The 19,844-nt window shown below is 45.6% G+C and overlaps 1 protein-coding gene across 5 annotated transcripts in view; it reads right to left on the bottom strand.

Moving 5' to 3' along the window:
- Positions 1-19,844, bottom strand: part of NRP2 (neuropilin 2) — a 119,061-nt gene that overhangs the window by 73,117 nt on the left and 26,100 nt on the right. For all 5 annotated transcript variants that reach the window (XM_068968306.1, XM_068968307.1, XM_068968308.1 and 2 more), the window contains exons 3-6: positions 11,514-11,695; positions 4,495-4,725; positions 2,952-3,107; positions 832-1,001 (exon numbers count right to left, since the gene is read on the bottom strand). In XM_068968306.1, the coding sequence (XP_068824407.1) occupies positions 832-1,001; positions 2,952-3,107; positions 4,495-4,725; positions 11,514-11,695 (739 nt within the window). The remainder of the gene's footprint in view (positions 1-831; positions 1,002-2,951; positions 3,108-4,494; positions 4,726-11,513; positions 11,696-19,844) is intronic.

Genomic DNA, 19,844 nt, shown 5'->3' with positions numbered 1-19,844 from the left:
GTTAGAGCTCATTCTGTGGAATGCTCTGGAAGTTTCTAAGGGGTCTTTCTCCCTTTCCTGTCATCTGCTCAGTTACGTCCTTCTCAGAGCAGAGGCTGCTAGGACAGGCTAGCGTCAGAGCTAGGACAGGCTTGTCAGCAGGTCACAAGGCTACCTGCCATGTGTCATGAAAGCAGTCCTTGCTCCAGCATGGAACCAGCGGCTTGCCCTCCCCTGGGGACCAGCACTGGACTGGTGTGTAGAGCAAGGGAGGATTACTCCACAAAAGCTGCACGTCTTATTCAGAAGGAAAGCAAACAATAGTCTGCAAAAATGCTGCAGGGCATCCATGCGATTGGAATTTCATTCCTGATAGTGATAATTTCCCACGTGGTCTCCTGATGGCTATCGGCAAAACCTTCCTGGCAGGGCTCCCTCCAAATAGCAGAGATCACAAAAGGTTGCCATGCTTCTCAGCCAGCCTGCCCTTAGGAAAAATGCCCCCTACGTCCTGATGCCTCCCTCTGCCAAGAATGAGGATGCTCTGGAACTGTTTACAGAAGTTGCTTGGATATCTACAGTGAAAGGGCAAACACCCTCCCAGCCCAGCAAGTCCACCAGGGCCTGGTAACCTTCACAAGGGCAGGGCAGTGTCCATTTCATCCTGGCACTGAGCACAGTACCTGGCGCTGTGTTTGTGCCTAGAATATGGATTTCTTAGGATGGATGGATGAGAGGAGTTCTCAGTTATGTTATGCTTAATTTCTTCATGTCCTTTGTCGACTCTAGTGAAGAAGCCAGCTGCCTCACCCACCGAAGCACACACACTCTGCACAGCCTCTGAGTCAGTACCTGGAGATACTCCTTGCTGGAGTCCAAGTTGGGTGTCCAGCCATTGTCATCGCCATGGAGCCGGCTTTGCTGAGGTGTCCACCTCCCATCAGAATACGTAGACGAGGCACTGATCTGTTCATTAGCAATTCGGCCAGACTCCATTCCCAGAGGGACATTGCACTGAAAGTCTGGCGGGTAGAGATGGTCAAGGGCAGAGGTTAGGTCTCTCAGCCTTAAACCCCCAAGACCCCCAAAATGCTGCTCCCTTCAAGGGGTAAGTCCTTTCAGGCATTCCTTCATCTTAAAGACCTAATTCTACACTCAACATTTTACAAACAACGATGCCAAGTCACAGATCTTGACAGCCCCTCTTGGTCTGAAAGGAACTAAACTTGACCTAAAAGAAATTGGGCTGTGGATAAATAAGAATCATCATAGAAATTAAAAATACAATCTAAAGCACAAGAACTGTTAGTGCTGCAGGCTACGGATGCTCACAAACTCCAGACGCACCATTATTGAAATAACAGGTAAACGTGTGATAGACTTGGGTGGGCTGATGCATCGTGGGAAGCCTGCTTTATTAATAAACACCCAGGAGGCACTTTTGCTTCTTTCTTTTACTCAGCTGTCTCATGAGTTCTGGCACCGAAGACAGACACTGCAAAGCAATAAATACCTGTCTTTGGGAGTCCTCTCTGTGAGTCCATGCGTGTCATTCTGTATTAGCCTGCACCACCTGTCTGGGCAGCTGGGCTCGGAAGTCACCTCCTCTGGCCTTGTGCTTTCAGTTTAATGGCTGTCCTTCCCATGATCCCACAGACACTGGTCAATATGTGTGTGTGCGTGTGTCAGATAAGGACCAGCAACCTCTCTCAGGTATCAAACCTACTCTGCCGCTCGGTGACCACACTGACCACCTGCAGAACTCGGTTAACTCATAATATGGTTTTCTTGTCTCTCAACCTTCATGAGCTCTTTGAAGAAAAAACAAAACCCAGAATGAAACCCGTCCCTTGGCCAGGCTGCCGTGTAGTAAACTGTCAACGGCCATGGCAGGATTCGCCCAGCTCCAATCATCCTCAAAGTGTGCCTCTGGTCATTCACGTGATCGTTTAGGTTTCTCGGGGAAAATGACCGCACATCTGAAGTCCACGTCCAAGAGGAACTGATTCAAAGATACAGCTCGGAGCAAGAGACCGATGGTCTGGATGGCAAGGCCCATGACTGCTGGGGGCTGGACTAGATTTTCTATGCTTTTCACAGTGCCCGTTACACAGCAGAAGCTCAAAAAACTGTGTTTATTGGCAGAACAAAGTGAAAATCCAGCAGTGTACCAGCCTAGTGAGAGAAACTCTAGTCAGGCCCAGAGAGATTTCATGTTAAAACATACGTATATAGAGAGAGGTTTAAAATTTCTCCATTTCTGAGACTTCCCTGGCTGTCCAGTGGTTAGGGCTCTGAGCTTCCAGTGCACGGGGTGTGGGTTCAGTCCTTGGCTGGGGAACTAGGATCCCACATGCACAGTGCGACCAAAAAAAAAAAAAGTTATATTTTTCTGACAATGGTCACTGAGACTTGGAGAGTGAGGAAAATGACCCCAGACTGAAAGAAAAGCATATGCATGTGTGTTAAGTTGCTTCAGTTGCGTCTGACTCTTTGCGACCCCATGGACTGTAGCCCACCAGGCTCCTCCGTCCATGGGATTCTCCAGGCAAGAATACTGGAGTGGGGTGCTATTCCCTTTTCCAGGAGATCTTCCTGACCCAGGGATCGAATGCACATCTCTTGCATCTCCTGCAGGTGGATTCTTTACCACTAGCACCACCTGGGAAACCCCCAAAAATAGCACATGGGGGACTCAATATAGATATCTTAAGTACTCTCCCTTTCATTCTGAGACTTAAGATGGTCCTGTGACTTTCCCTGGGAATAACTAATTCTTGGTATACATACTTTTTCTTTAAAGAAATGAGCACCCAGACTGACATTTATTCTATTTTCATTCATCTCTGCCCAGCAAGAAGCTACAGCTCTCTTCCCTTGAGGTCCAACTTCCCCCACTCCTTCTTTTGCAGAGATCACCCTCACGGCCAACATGGGAGGACAGATCAGAGTTTCCCAGCCAGCCAACTCACTCTCCAGTGGCTCTTGATGGACCAGGTAGTAACGTGCAGAGAAGCCATCCTTGGCTACTGCCATGTCCGTGTGAAAGGTCAGAGAGAGGATCCCAGTGGCCGAACGGAGTTCAGAAGGTGTTTTGGTCCCACAGTATTTGCCAATCAGGGGTCCAACTGGACAGGAAGGACAAAGAGAGGTCACAGACTTGAACACGCCAGACCTCAATCTCCATACATTCTCCCTTCCCATAATTCCAAGTCATTCAACAGAGCATCACTCGGGATGCCTTGGCACAAAACAACCGGAGATACAGTTTCAGAACAATGCCTAATATTTTTTTCCTGCACATTAAGCAGTATTTTCACTGACCTGGCTTCATTCTGTTTTCACAGCCCTGCGAGATGGGCTGGAAAGGTATCATTATAATGCTTGTTCCACAGAGGAAGAAATTGAGGTTTGGAGAGGGCACATGACTGTTCATTGTGCATACCGCCAGGAAATAGCAGAGCGCGGACTCCAACACATTTCCTGACTAAATCTTACGCTTGTCTGAGGAAATGAAATTGCTTAGACATCAAGTATCCCTTACAGTGCAAAATACTTAGAATGATGATAGAAGTGAAAGATGAGTTTCCTCACCGATACTATATACCCAAGACTCATGCTGGTCTTTACATGAGAAGCACAGGTGCCTCTTGGCTTTGGGGGATGAAGTTTTTTTTAACATCTATGACTATAGTTAGTGTTAGTTGCTCAGTTGGGTCCGACTCTTTGCGACCCCATGGACTGTAGCCTGCCAGGCTTTTCTGTCCATCGAATTCTCCAGGCAAGAATACTGGAGTGGGTTGCCATTCCCTTCTCCAGGGGATCTTCCTGACCCAGGGATCAAACCTGGGGCTTCCACATTGCAGGCAGATTCTTTACCATCTGAGCCACCAGGGAAGCCTGTGACTATATAAATAGTAATAAAATTATAGTAATTATAATGATGATAATAGCAGCTAATTTAAACAGATATTAATAAGACACAGAAAGGTTAAGTAACTTGCTCAAGGTTGCAGAGCTGCTAAGATCAGAGCCACAGTTCAAACTTAGTCTGGCTCTCGAGTCCTATTTGGACATAGAGAGTGGTCACTGAGTCACTTTCTATGGAGCAGAAGAAAATATGACCTATAGGTTTTCTCATCTTCATCCAAGTATCTACTCAGTCTCCTCCGATGCTTAGTCACTCAGTTGTGTCTGACTCTTTGCGACCCTATGGACTCTAGCCCGCCAGGCTCCTCTGTCCATGGGGATTCTCTAGGCAAGAATACTGGAGTGGGTTGCCATGTCTTCCTCCAGTCTCTTATCCTTCTGCAAAGAAGTATCCTCAAGCGAGGAAACTGCCTTTCCACAGTTTTTCTGAAGTCATCCTTGGTGAAGGATAAGAGAAAGTCATCGTGGGTCACAGATAAACTCTGAGGAGCTTTAACATCTTTGTTCTCTGTTTTTTATTGCCACTAAAGCAATTAACAGGCAATGAAGCTACTGGGAACGGCCTGGTGAGGCGCCATCACTCACCATGGGGGATGCCATCCCAGATGTCCAGCCAATCGTATTTGCAGTCTCCCTCTCCCACCTGCAAAGGGTCATGCTCCAGGTCAAAGGTCAAGAACTGCAGGATGATCTCCATCTTGGGTTTGGCCAGGATGGTGAAAGTGCAGTCCAAGTTGTGCGGGTACTTGTCGGGAAACCCGGGGGACTCAATGGTCCCATTTGGGCTCGTGAAGTTCTTTGAACAATCTTCAGAGCCTGTAGGTGAAAGAGAAGCAGAGCCTTAAGAGAGTGGAAGAGGATGCCTTTCTCTGTTGTGTCTGTCACACGGGTTATTTAAATGTTTGGGCCCAAATTTCCTTACTCAAGAAGTTTTTGTTTCCACTGGAGTGGCCCTTGAAGCAACATACTTTTCACATCCACATTTCAAGCCCTTAAGCCAGACCATCTTTAGGGGAGAAATTAGGGAGGCGAGCAGGCTTGCTCTACATATTAGAGTAAGAGCAGCAATTAAGGATTTGGGAGGAGGGGTGGTGTAGAAAGAAGCATGTGTGAGAGACAGAGAGAGAGGGAGAGAGAAAGATGGATTCCCTTGAAAAGAGGAACAGAGTCTTCTTTCTCAGTTACTCAGCTGCTTGCTCCAGAAATGTAAGTTATTTCAATCCTTAAGGAAGGCTTGCTGATTGCCAGCAGGGGAAACAATGTGACCCCTTATTTACTGCTGACCTCAACACTAGCCCCTATTGTACCAGAGCCAACTTGGTGCCCCGTCTCCCTCCAAGATCCAAGGTGCCTCAGGGGAGGGGCAAAGGGGAGCTCGGGTCTCATTCATGTCATGACTATATTAAAACGAGCGGCTCTGTAGTGGCCAGACAATGAACAATTGAGGTTTGCAGCCGGTGGATCACAGCAGGGTTTGGGGATGTTAAAGGCCACTCCTGCAGAAAGTTTGGAAAAAATGTGGCAATGCATTGGCATGTGGACGGCTTTTGGCTCTTTTGTGGTGGGGATGGCCTTGTTTCTCCCCCAAGCTCTTGTGTCTGCTTTCTCAGGACTGATGGAGGTGTCTTATTAAATGCCACACACATTCGGCTTGGACCTCAATGGGAGCTCGTAAAAGGATTACAGCTCCCCTCTCCCCTAATGCCTCTAGGTGGAGTCACATTAAAAGGGCCCTCATGGGGCCACCATTTGCCAGGGCGGGCCTGGGACAGTCCCAGGACAGGAGCAGGGCCCAGGGAGCTGCTCGGAGCCAGAAGTTCTGCAAATTAACGTGATGAATGTAAATGCTGCACAATTAGAATTGATTTCATTATGTTCTGATTTTAAAATTTAAAAAGGGAGCAGGATTTATGAGGAGAATAACAGGCACTCTAAGCATGAAGAAAAAAAACGGAGAAATACTAGATAAACCAGGTGTTTACTGGCAGGAAGTGTCCTCTGGGGATCCCACTGAAATATAACTGTGTGATGTCAATACGCTGATCCTAGCCCGCAGCGATGTCTTTATCCGTGGCTCCTGCTGCAGCCCCTCTGCGAGTTTTTTTTATTGATGACGGCTTTCTGGAAAGCAGCAAACGTCTGACTTGGAAAAGGTGCCATGCAAATAATTGGGGGAAGGGGGAGGGGAACTTTCTTTAGCATCAGACAGGAAGTTCCAAAATCCCTACCCACCTCTCCATCACCTCTACTCTTCCAGCCAGCACTGTGCCTTGGCAGGGTGGGAACCCAGAACACCTAGGGTGAGAGTTAATCTTTTCAGGATTCTTCTGAGGCTCTCTAATGTGGCATTCCAGAAGCTCTGCACTCCATCATTCAGAGGCAAGCTGGTCCAGGGGGCAGCAAGGCCAGGAGGCAGCAGCTGAGATGACCTCTCCCCCAGTTTGTTTACCACGGTATTCCCAGCTTTGTTTACCATCAGGACCCCAGCTTCTGAGGGCCTCCTCAGTGGTTCAGGATGAGGCAGTTTAGGAAGGCCAAGCCAGCTGGCAGGCTTTCAGGGGGCCGAGAGGAATTTTCAAAAGGTTAGCATTTACGGCTGCTGGGCCACTTAGCCAGAGGAAATTAACTCTATTCACAAGTTGCTTCCAGAACTAGGAAAGGCCTCCTGAAAATCCCTCCTAGAGTTTGCTCTATTGTCATTCCTCTCCAAGGCAAGGGGAATCCCCACCCCCCTAGGCATGGGAATTTATAGTGGAATCTTTCTTTGGTCCCTGTCATCCATAAGGGACACAAAGGACACTTAGAAAGCCCCAGGAGGCCTGGAGAATATAAGATCCTAAAGTACCCACAGTATCCAAGGTTCTGTGGTCCTGTAATGGACTGGAGAGAACTTTTCAATTTGAAGTCCTTAAGCAAAAAGGAAAAAAAAAAAGTGTGTATCTCTGACATATGGCTACGTGTGTGTGTGTTCTGAGTCATGTTAGACTCTGCGACCCCATGGACTAGCCCAACAGGCTCCTCTGTCCATGGAATTTTCTAGACAAGAATACTAGAGTGGGTTGCCATTTTCACCTCCTGGGGATCTTAGGGGTCGAACCCACGTCTCTTGTGTCTTCTGCATTGGCAGGCAGATTCTTTACCACTGAGCAACTTGGAAAGCATGGGTGTATCCTATGGCTGAAGCTCCAATACTTTGACTACCTGATGCGAAGAGCCAACTCATTGGAAAAGACCCTGATGCTGGGAAAGATTGAAGGCAAAAGGAGAAGGGAGAGGCAGAGGATGAGATGGTTAGACAGCATCACCAACTCAACAAACATGAATCTGAGCAAACCTCGGGAGATTGTGAAGGACAGGGAAGCCTGGTGTGCTGCAGTCCATGAGGTTGCAAAGAGTCAGACATGACTTAGCGACTGAATAACATCAACAAATCCCATGGCTTATTTTGAATGAGGAAGAAAAACAGTTTTATCCTCTTTATGCAGAAAAATCAAGCCTGTCCATTATAATCGTTCATCCATTTATAACGGCGCCATCTTGCTGTTTGGACTATGATCATTGTCAGAAAGTAGGCAGTCGAATATCAAATGTGGAGAAGAGATCTCAGGAAAGGTGATTATCCCTGGGGCAAGAGTTGAGTCTTGCAGATACCTACCTAAACCAAGATGCTTTTCCTCAATGTGCTAAATGAATTAAAAATTATAATAGCTCAGTCAATACATACTCAAGTTCATGCAGTGGTAAGATTGTCCATAGTAGCTAGGGAATTTTGGTGCCGTGAATGATTTCATACCAAAGGACTCTGGTATGAAAAATGCCCATCCTGTGGTTTTTCACTGTAAATTGTATAATAACTCTGCAAGCGGAAGAAGACTCTGCAAGCACAAGGCTCTTGAAAACATGGTGCATTTATCCAAAATTGAGCTGGGTCTAACCACAAAAGGTAAATCCAGTTCTTCAATTGAAGAAGAGTAGGGGGTACCCCAGGTTTTCTCCATTTGTGGATAAAGTGAGATTTCAGTTTCTAAAATTTCACTGGGCCCCAGGAAAGAAAATTTGATCTTGCACTTTGGTCAGAAGACAATCAGGAAACAAACATACAGAAACCCACGTTTTCCAGTGATTCCATTTCCAATGTTACTTTTTAAATTATTTTAAAATTCCTTTCTCTGTTATGCTTATGATTTAGTGATTTGGGATCACTTAAGTCAGCAAGTTGTTTGCTTAACCCTTTTGTACGTGGACATACGTAGACTCTTTCATAAACCACTTCATTCAGGGCAGACGTGAACTTCCCCTCTTGGTCCCCTCTGTACTGAATCGTGGGTTTATTTCTGTCGGTATAACAGCAGCAGACCCCTGCCTGGGTGATGTGCGGTCGAAGGCTTCCTGAGTCCTCGGCACAGTTGTGTATCTGTGTTTATACTTCCCCCTTCTCTCTCTTTATGAATCTGACTAGCAAACACAACTGTGTTTGTTTGGATTTCTTCAGCATGTTCATGCGTTTCTTTCATGTTCTGTGAATGACGTAACTTTGTGTATTTTCTCTCAGGGCTCCAACAGTGGAGATCTGGGTGAGGGACCTGGAAGAACGCTCATCTTCCTAAACTTCTCAGTTTTGAGTTTGGCACAGCTGCCCCCCACCCCTGCACCTCTGTCTGCCTTATTGAGGATAAGTTGCTCTTTCCAATGGGCATGATAGCACGTGTGAATGGCTCCGGGGCCACTGGGCTCTCACCTTCTTTTCTTACAATCCCCAGAAGAATGATTGCTATTGGCAGGGCTGTTATCTTCTGTTGTTGCAGTAATCTCTTTCTTCCTTCCTAGGCAATCCCATTCTTAAAGTAGACTGTCCCAATTCCCCATGCCCTTCTTGGCTGCCTTTTTTGTTTTTAGGCAGTCCACAGACTTGCTGCTTCATTCAAAATCCTGCATCAGCCTACCCTCAAAACAGCAATGCTGAGTTATGATGATCTCTGTGTATTTTGTCTTTTAATACCAACCCTTCAAATTTGCATGATGGATAGAGCTAACAGGGGCTTCCCTGGTGGCTCTGTGGTAAAGAATCTGCCTGTAACGCAGAAAACAGGTTTGATCCCTGGATCAGGAAGATCTCCTGGAGGAGGGCATGGCAACCCACTCCAGTATCCTTGCCTGGAGAATCCCATGGACAGAGGAGCCTGGAGGTCTATAGTCCATAGGGTCACAAAGAATTGGACCCAACTGAATAACTTAGCAGGCAGGCAGGCATAGAGCTAACATTCACGTTTTTATGTTGATTTCTGGAGGATGTGGTACCGTCCTTTGTGAAATACTAAGCTGGGAAGTATGAAACAGATTTGAGCTGTAATGGTCCTCCTCATTCTTGTTCTGACTTTTGGTGGCCAGCTCTCTGGAAGCCTTTGCTTGGAGCAGCTTTCATGGTCAACCCAGTAGGGCTGAGTGGCAGCTTTAGCACTGGGGACCTAGCTATCTAAAGGAATCCCCAGATCCCCTGCTGTCCAAGCCACTAGATGGCTTCCTCATTTTCATATCCAGAGTATGCTCTTCTTTGAAATTAATTTTTATTGGAGCATAGTTGCTTTACAATGTGTGTTAGTTTCTATTGTACAGCAAAATGAATCAGCCATACATATACCTATATCCCCTCTGTTTTGGATTGCCATCCCATTCAGGTCACCACAGTGCATTAAGTATAAATCCATAGCATGCTATATATGTGTGCTAAGTCACTTCAGTTGTGTGCGACTCTGTACGACCCCACGGACTGTAGCGCGCCAAGCTCCTCTGTTCATGGGATTCTCCAGGCAAGAATACTGGAGCGGGTTGCACGCCCTCCTCCAGGGGATCTTTCCCACCAGGGACGGAACCGTGTCTCCTGCACTGGCAGGCGGGTTCCTGACCACTAGCGCCACCTAGGAAGCGTCCATAGCATGTTACTCACACCTTGATACTTACTCTGCCTCATATTATAGTTTATACCTTTTAAGTTACGTATCTATTTACACATAGTCACTCAATAACATCAACTGTGTGCCTGCTATGGGCTATCTCCCCCAGCAGAAGAGCACCAACACCCATTTCCTTCCTTCTCTCTTCTATCTCCCCACTGCTCCCCAGCAGATGATGGTATAATGAGCAGTCCATCGTTGCTGGGGGCACTAACTAATCTGAATCTTGCAGAGGACTCAATGGAATGTGGCTAAGCGTATCTGCAAGTCTCGCGCTAGTCCCGAGCCACCCGACACACGGATGGTCAGTCCCCATGACATCAAGTACGCGGGAGCAGGACCACCCAATGGCAGACAGACCTTCTCAGGACTTGTGCCCTGGGACAGTCCAGCTCCCACTCTGGCTCCACACGGCTCCTTCAGCCCCATCCCTTTACTGGATCCTACGATCTTGTTCTCAGGCAGACAAATCGGGCAAATATTTAGACAGAGTGGATATAAAAAGTGCTTTCAGCAGCTACCACTTCCTTTCAAGAATTGTTTGGTGAAAAAAAAAAAAAAATATATATATATATGAATAGTTCCCCTCGCACTGAACTCAACAGGCGCCGGGCTTTGGGCTCCATGATGACAGGGCTGACAGCTTCCCCTTTCAGCAGACTCTGCCCACGAGTTGTAAAACGTGGGCTGCTGGAGAGGGAAACAGTCCTGGATGGGGCAGCAGCCCCCGAGGTGGGGGGATGGGCAGGGGGGAGGGGAGAACTGGAGGACAGGCTTCACTTAGCCTCAAGTTAATGAGCTCACACATCGGAGGGAAGGATACCTGCTCTGAGCACTTCCGTGGAGATGCTGAACTAGCGTCTTGTGAATCAAAGTTGTCTCGACTCTAGGGAGAGTAAGCATTAGCCCATATTCTCAGGGTCTAAAAGTAATCTAAGGGGGGACCTAATGAAAAGCAAGCAGTCAACTTAAAAGTTCTCTGCTTCTCCTGCTATCCTTTTCAGGGAGTCAGTTTCTTCAGCACTTAGGAAGTGGGGGTTCAATGGATAGACGTGATACAGTGGATCAGCAGGGGGAATTTCTAGGAGTGGTATTTGGATCTAAAATTACTGCATGATCCCATTGGTGGTGGGGTCACAGTAAGATTTTTAGAGACTCCAAACACTGAAAAGATTATGTCCTTCCTCCCCATGTGGTTCTAAAGAAAGGGTATTTAAATTATGAAGTAATTTGGAGGAAGTTCAACCAAGTTTTGCTTTCACCATGAAGATTACTGTGGTGAAACACACACACACACACACACACACACACACATCAGATTTTTTTCCAAATGTGTTTTTCTATATAATAGATATCCCTACTCTTTTGTTGTCACAAACAGCCAAACACTAACCCTGCAGTCTGCCCTCTTAAACTGACTGGAAACTTAAATGGGCTTTTCAACTTAGAGTCTCCAGGCTCACCTTGAACACTCTTTCCTCCATCAACTCTCTCAGGCTGGATAAAACTGGAACCCTGACCACATAGGTCAACCCACTGGGCTTCATCTATGAACACATAACTATTAGGCAAATCCGATACACAGTGGACTGAGGCCAGACACAGCTGGCGATGGCGAAGTACCTGCTTCTCCCCACCCAGGACCACACTGACCTGTCTTGAAGATCTCATAGCGCAGGGAGAAGCCTGCCCCCTGCCGGGCGTAGTCGGAGGTGAACTTGATGTAGAGGACGGAGCCCGAGGAGATGATGGTGGGTGGGGCGATGTTTCCACAGTGCTTTCCCAAGAGATCTGCCGATTCGCTGTCCCCATCTCGAATCTCAATGAAGTCATACCTGGGTGCAGACAGCATAAAGGGGCACATATGAAAAAAAGATCACTGCGAGGAGATGAAATGAGCTAGTATCTCCCTCCAGATCAGGTGCTCTCCATCCACTTCTAGACATTAAGGTGTTTTGGATGGATAAACAAAGGGCACTTAGGTTTACTTGTAGAGACTGGCAAACACAGATATAGGAAGTTGCTTTACTAAAGCCACAGAGAAAGAGCACCTCTGTGCACGGCTAAACTTTAAGGCCTTATCTCTTGCTCACATAAGAGCAGTAGCATCAGTCTATCAAATGTCTCAAACATTTTTTTTTTCTTCATTCGGTAGCACCATTTTTATTTTCATCATGATCCATCTGAATCTTAGTCTTTTCTTCTTGGCTCTGTGTCTCTGCATGTTACTTAACCCCTGTGAGCATCAATTACTTCATCTATAAGATGCGGATAAAGATATCCACTTCAGGGGGCTGGGACAGAGATGGAATGGAAAAAATGTAAGGAAGGTGCTGGGCACTGAGTCAGGCACACGAAGGTTGTTTCAGAGAGTTTTTTTTTTTTTTTTTTTTTGCCTCTTTCCCAAGTTTCAGTTCTCTCCTGAACTGAAGGGGTCAACCCTTCTTTTCTTTAACTGTTAGTAATAAAGACTCCCCAATCGTGGGCCATCTCCCTCCCTGAGATAACTCTGAGAAGTTCACATCAGCAGTGTCTATCTGGTCAACAACACGTTTTTTTAAAAAGGAATCAGCACCGTATTAGATAAGGCAATAAAAACCTTTCTCCAAAAGCAGGGGGTGAATCCCAGGGGACCCAGCTTCTCTGAGCACATAACTATTAGTCTCAGCAAGAGGCTGAGCCAGCTGCCTTCCTTACCCTGAAGACCTGAGCTCATTTCAAACAGAATCAAATTGGTCCAGGTAGGGGGAGACGCCTCAAAGACATCCTTGACTAGGTTCACAGGACTGCACAGGTACTGTGCCATCTTATTTGTACAGATGCATGCTTTCAGCTTCAGCATGTGGTCTGGCAAGCCTCACTATCCCAAGTCTGTGGTCTTCATCTGGGCTCCTGGGGATCACCCTGTCACAGCTGCTGACGTGGAAAATTTCTTCCCTACCAACCCCCTCAAATTGCTGGTCTCTGTACCATTATTTACTGAAAGCCATCCATCTCCTTCTCCCACCCTGTTTATGTATTTTGCATCAAGCTGTTAACACAACACGCACAGGGTCTGCGGGGGCTGGCAGCCTGCAGAAGTGGCCTGTCTGAGCCGGAGTGGTCAGAGGCCTCCTTGCAGACCCCGGAAGCCATACTTCAGATGGCTCAGCCACTTCCAAATATATAGGCCTTCAAAGAGAATATATGGAGTAGACCAGGCTTAGTTCATTTGTAGACCCCAGAGGGCTGGACTTCTACAGTCAAAAGACTCACAGAAGTTGTTCAGAGTCTGGAGAAGGGAGATGGCAGGGTTTTCCCCTAGGAGCTCCAGAGAGATGGCCACAGATTGCGAAAGGCAGCGAGGGTGGGGGAATCTGTTTAGGTCTGTGCTTTCAGAGTGGGAGATGAGGCTGACACTGAAAGCGTGCTTCCTCAGTTCCAAAACATAAGTGAAAAGACAGTTTCTTCTCAAAGGAAATTCCCCCAGACCTTCTGGAAAATCCCTCCTTGTTATTTCCACACCGAGATAAGCACCGATGGACGGTCACTCAGCTGAGTAATGGCGATGTCTTCCTTCACAGGGTGCGCAATGCTGGAGCACAACTGTACCCACTGAGCAGACAGACCCAGCTCGCCTGGAGGGGCAAGCACCCCCACCCCCACCTCGTTCCGGAGGGAGGCAGAACCCAGCTCAGCCTTACTAGCTGAGTTACCCTCAGGCAAGTTACTCAACCTCTCTGAGCCTCAGAAATGGGAAAAATAAGAGCACGATAGGGATACTAGAACCTTCCTTTCAGTTTTTCTGAAATTTAAAGGACCCACATAATCTATAGAAAGTGTCTAGGACATGGACTGGCAGTGAGTGTGGGCTTCGTAAGTGTTCACAGGGATTTGTTGTGTTTCCAAGCCCATTTCAGAGGGGGAGAGGCTGAGCCATATAGAGCAGAAGTGATTCTCCCGAAGAGAGAGAGCCAGTGAATGAGGCTCTGTCTAAGGGGAAATGTGCATCTGCTCATACATTTCGGAGGGCATTTTGGCAAAAATGTGACAAAAGTTAATATATACATATTCTTTAATCCAGCTAGGAATTTTTCCTAGCAAAATAATCAGACAATTGTGCAAAGATGTATATGTATCTTTGTGTGTGTGTACATATTTTTAAAAGCATGGGAAAAGTGAAAAGATGCTTAGTTTATAAAAAGCGTGTGTCTAAATGTCTGACAACAATGGTGGGCAAATCAATTTGGGACATTTATAAGTGGAAAGCTCCATTGCTATAGTGGAAATGCTGTAGGTATAGGTGGTTTTTTATTTTTATTTTTTTGGCCTTTAAGGAAAAATGTCCATGGTATATTATTAAGCTGAAAAACAGCAGATTGTTTTAAAAGTATGCTTTAAAATATATGTAAGTATATAAATTTCCTTGCATATACACACAGAAAAAGCCTGAAGGACTATAGACTAAAATATTAACTGTGATGAAATAAACTGATGGTGGGTAAGGCAATGGCACCCCACTCCAGTACTCTTGCCTGGAAAATCCCATGGATGGAGGAGCCTGGTGGGCTGCAGTCCATGGGGTCTCGAAGAGTCAGACACGACTGAGCAACTTCACTTTCACTTTTCACTTTCATGCATTGGAGAAGGAAATGGCAACCCACTCCAGTGTTCTTGCCTGGAGACTCCCAGGGACGGGGGAGCCTGGTAGGCTGCCGTCTATGGGGTCGCACAGAGTCGGACACGACTGAAGCGACTTAGCAGCAGCAGCAGAAATATATTGATGGGGGATAATTTGTAATTTTTTGCTTTCTTCTTTTCTATCATCTGAGTTGTTTGTAATAAGTCTTCACCTCTTTAAAATACATAAAGATCCTTCTATTAAGAATTTTTTTCCCAAGTAGAAGAGTTGAGAAAAATAACCCAGCTCTCATAATTTTGCAGATAAAAAATGCCACCATCATGATGGCAACCATCATCCATAAGAGCTAAATAAGACATAGCTTGTTGGAGCACCTAGAATAGTGCCAGGGACATGGCCCACACTCAATTAAAATTTTAAAACAATTTTAAAGAGACCATCACATCTATCGAGTCGTTGTATTGCCAGTTTCTATAAAGGACACAGAGAGGCCCTGACACCCACCTGACTTGTTCATTAGAAGCGGAGGGTCTTATCCGGTCACCAAATCACCCATGCGGTCATTTAGGGGGTTAACAGAATCATCAATGAAGCAACAGTACTCAAAACATGTCATAACTGCAAACTTGCCTCAATTTACTCAACAGATATATCACCTAAATCCTTTTGGCTAGCTGTAAATACATCCTGACATATCTACATACACATTAGTGAAGGGAGGCATTTTTGAAAAAGGTTCACACAAATCAGTCATATCATACAGCTTCTCTCTCAGGCTGTTATTTAAAGGACCCTCTGGTAAATCCTTTTGTGAAGCAAATAATCAGCCCTTACTTGAACTTCTTAGCAAAACTGGATTTTCCTATCAGGTTTACTTGAGGGGAAAACGACCCAGAGTTACAATCTGGCAGCTAATATTCCCCTTCCCTTCAGCATCTGGGGTTCTGCCCTGTGGACCAACTCCAGCTTACCACCAACTCTTCTGGCTGGGCTTTTTGTATAAAGGGCATACTCCAAATGACATGCTGACACCACACAGAATGTCTCATTTACCTCCTGTGAGATTGACTCATTTGGGGAAATTTTTTATTATTAGGGATTTGCTACAGCTGGAGTAAATCTCTCTAGAAATTTCAGTGATGTCAGGTTTTTTTTATGAAGAGCTAGCAGAGACTTAGGAAGTTGTGGCCTTGGAATAAATATGACTTTGCATCTGGCATCTAATACCCAGCATTTGTTGGGTAAATGAATCTGGGCTGCAAACTCAGAGCTCACCCCAATGGTAGTCAAGTAGGATAACCTGAAAAGCCATCCCTCTTATCCATTTTCTGGAAGGAAACAGACACCAGCTCACAGACATATTAACTATTGTGTTTGCATTTCATTATTCCTAGTCTCCCTCAAATGAAAAAATTCCTTTCAAAGCTTTAACACTACCTTTTCAAATTTTATTTATTTATTTACTTTCCTGAGCTGAAGTAGCCATCTCTGTGCCAGTTCTTTTTTTTTCCTCCTCCTCTCTAAAATGCTTCCCTACGTACCATTTTACTTTTCACAGATCCCGACATCTGCATGTAGAGCATTTGTCTAGAGAACGCTTTCTGTACTTTCTCTCTCAACTTCAAAGTCTTCATTCCTCTCCCTAAACCCACATTTGGGCTGTGGGAATGTTGACGGCGGAATTAATTTTAAGGGTCCACAGGAAAGATATGAAAAAGCATCAGTCTCATCTCTTCTTCTCATCACTAGGCAAACATGAAAAGACTTTTACTTTCCGTAACTCTCTCCACGCGTGACGCTGCCCAGCAGGCCACCAAAGGCTGGGTCAGCCGACCAAGTCTGTGCTAGAAAATTCACCACGTGGAGGCCCTTCTCCCAGGGCTGGATGACATGTGGCTTCATCCAGAGTCTACCTTTGTGGATGCCGCATAGAACTGCTTGTGAGGGGATTTCTATGTTGTGGGCAGAGTCCTTAGCTGCTTCAAGGAAGAATGCTGTGCCCATTCTATGGGATTTGTCTATATGGCTGGGCACCTATGTGCCCAAGTCCTGAAGCCATAACCTTTGCCAACCAGGCGGTGCCTCCTCTCATGCTACTTGCATCATGTAATGTCTAAGCCATCACGCTTTCTACATGGAAAGTTCTTTCCAGCCGGTGGGCCTTTGCACTTGCTCTTTGCACTGTCTGCAATACTCTTTGTTAGCTTTTGCTCTGGCCGGTACCCCCTCATTCTTTTGAGTGAAAATGTCACCTCCTCGGAGAAGCCTGCCCTGACCGTCCCATTTCAGCTGGCATGCCCTTATTCTCTACCTCACCTGCTTTCATCGCCTTTATGGCTGTTACCATAATCTGGAAAGGTCTTGTCAATATACTGTATTTGTTTAGAATATAGGGCCTGCGCTAGACAACCAGGACCATGAGGGTGAGAAATTTACCTTTTCACAGATGAATTTATAATACTGGGTTGGCCAAAAGTTCATTTGGGTTTTTCATATGAATGGGAAAACCCAAATGAACTTTTGGGCCAACCCGATATTTGCATGGTGCCTGGCACATAGGAGGGCTCACTATCTTTGTGTTGAGTGAATAAATGAATGAGGGAACCTAATGAGGTTGATATTATATGTTAAAAAGGATAAACTCTGCTCTCCGAGGGGTTGGATATGTTGGTCTGTTTTCTACTCTGCCTTTGTGCGCCAACGCACTCACTGAGCTATTCTGGTTGTATCTGGAAATCAAAATGTTGCCTTGTGACTTGAAAACACGAAATATAACATTTTGAGTGGAAGAAACATCTCAAATCATGCTGACAGCATTTTCACTATTAGCGGCAAACAAATCAACTATAATTAAAATGCTGTCAAAGTGATTTGAGATTTTTCTCACACTTTCAAAGTTCCATATTTCATGAGTAGATTATCCAGGCCAGAGAATTTATCACCTCCTGGAGTGCCTTTCTTCCAGGAAGCTCAAAGAGATCTACAAACACTGTCTTATTAATCCTTACATTAAAACCTGCAGGGAAAATAGGAAAAAACAACACTGTCATGTACAACTTTCCCAACAAAGAAGCTGCCTGAGAGCCTAAGAGGCTGTGGAGCAGGTCTGCATGATGCTAAAGTTTCTAGTCAATTCAGGTCCAAAGCCAGGTCGCCTGGTTTCCAGCTCAGTTGGGACACTCAGCTTTTCTGTAGAAATTAGCTAGCTGTCAGGTTGGGCTTTTTAAGAAGTCTTTTCATTTCCTTGAATTTCTCCCTTTCACTGGTGCCACACACACATTTAAGAAGCTGGCATATCAATGGGAAAAGCTCCCACTTACTGAGCATTCCTAATGGGCTAGATCCTCGCTCCATTTATGTACTATTTCCTTTAACCCTCACTTAATACACACCAGACCCTGAAATGGTAACTGTCCATTCACAGATGTACAGGGTGAAGCTAAGGGAGGCTAACTGACCTGCCCAAAGTCTCAAGATGAGGAAAGGTCAGAGGCAGGCTTGGCCCACGCAGTCTCACTCCAGGGCACACTGACATTGCCTCCATCCTTTGTCCTCTGTGCTGAGGAAAGATCAGAGAGCAATGGGCATGCCAGATTGCCAGAGCACTACAACATTAGAAGGTGCAGGTGCAAAGCACCCTTTGCATCTCAGTTAGAGACTTCACAGAATCTCAGTCTTTTAATTTAGCTGTTTTGTTTAACAATGCCAAATTTAATAGACAAGTCACCCATAGAAGCAGGGAGTAGATTTGGAATTCGTGGTTTTGAGTCTCATCAGTAGAAATCCAGCTTCTAAGTGTTCAGATGGGATAATGTATTAATTTTTGTAAGTGAAGTATTTTTATAAGCACATATATACCCATATGTGAACATATGGCCCGAGTGAGAAAACAGTATCCTGTGTACTTACACGCTCTTAAGTACCAGCTAGAGCATACATTTTTAAGCCCGTGAATTTCCAGTAGGGTCCACAGATGAATTTTAGTAGATTGGGGAACCCCTACAATCATATGCAGAAATTTTGTCAGTTTGTGTATGTGCACATTTTCCTAGGGATGGGGTCTGTGACAAAAAAAAAAATTCAACTGCATAGAAACATATCCATGTACAAGGGTGTATACGGTCTGGGAAATGCATACTTTATGTATACTCTTGTTTTGTGGACAGATTCAGCTAGTTTTTGGCACATGCTAGTGTTATGACTTCAGGCATTTATCTTCTCTAAGTCTCAGTTCTTTCATCTATAAAATGGAAATAATAATTTCCCCACCTTGTGGGATTGTTGAAAGGTTCATAAAGCTCTACACAGGCCCAGTATAGCACCAGATGCCTTAAAAACCACCTGAGAGGCACTGGCTATTTTTATTATTACTTGGGTTCTACAAAACTGTGTGGCAGATTTGGGGGAGAGAAGAGTTACACACACGTGATGCTCTGGAAACTGAACAGGTGACAATGAAATGAAAAGTCCTAACTTTAGGGAATGTCTATGCCACCCAATCTCCGTGCTATAGAGGGCAGTTTCTAAACACCCTCCTCCTGTACAAACCCATCCACCGTGCTTCATCACTTGAGCTGGTGAGAATTCTTTTCAGTCTCGTTTCCCAGCCCAGGCTCTGGAACCAGCCAGCCAGGCTGGGTTCAAAAACCAGCCCCGCTGCCCCTCACACGTGCTGGATCTTGAACAACTAGGCACTGAACCCGCAGATTTGGTGAGTTAATACATGTCAACAGCTCAGCACAGGGCCAGGCACATAGTACATGCTCAATAAACAAATGTTAGTTGTTACTGCTGCTGTCATTATTATTATTATCTGTTGTTGTCTAACTTCATATCCCTGTTATGTCTTATCTAACTTCTTTATTATGTGCTATCTAACCCCATGGACTCACACACTGCATCGGTTTGGGTATTTGCCTTGGTGCCGAGTGCCGTTTTAAAACCGGTTGTTGGCACTTTCATTTTCTTCCTTTATTTCTTCCCACCCCAAATCTCTGATATTTTGAGCTTTTTCACAATCTGCTCAGGGCCCAGGTCACCAGGGCTCTTCAGAAGGGAGGAAATCTGACCACCCAGCAAAGGAAGTATGCAAAGAGAACAACCCAAAAGAAACTGGAGGAATTATTGCAAAAAACCTTGAAGGCAAGAAAATGGAAACTACAAATAACATCTATTTATAATTACTGGTTGTTTTTCCGCAGAAGCCCCGGGATGAGGGAAAGGGCCCGCCGGCCTCATTGTTTCTGGCAGAGCAGGCTGCCAAGAATGCCTTGCAACGTGAGGAAGGAGACCGCTCCAGACAGTGTCTGATAAGTCTCACTGCAGATGAACTTTCAGAGGATCAAGGGCGCACAACAAAGCCC

The sequence above is a fragment of the Capricornis sumatraensis genome, chromosome 3 (genome assembly GCF_032405125.1).
Source record: "Capricornis sumatraensis isolate serow.1 chromosome 3, serow.2, whole genome shotgun sequence".
NCBI classification, from domain to species: Eukaryota; Metazoa; Chordata; class Mammalia; order Artiodactyla; family Bovidae; genus Capricornis; species Capricornis sumatraensis.
The sequence above is the reverse complement of the archived record's forward strand: the minus strand, read 5'-3'. Positions and strand labels throughout refer to the sequence as shown.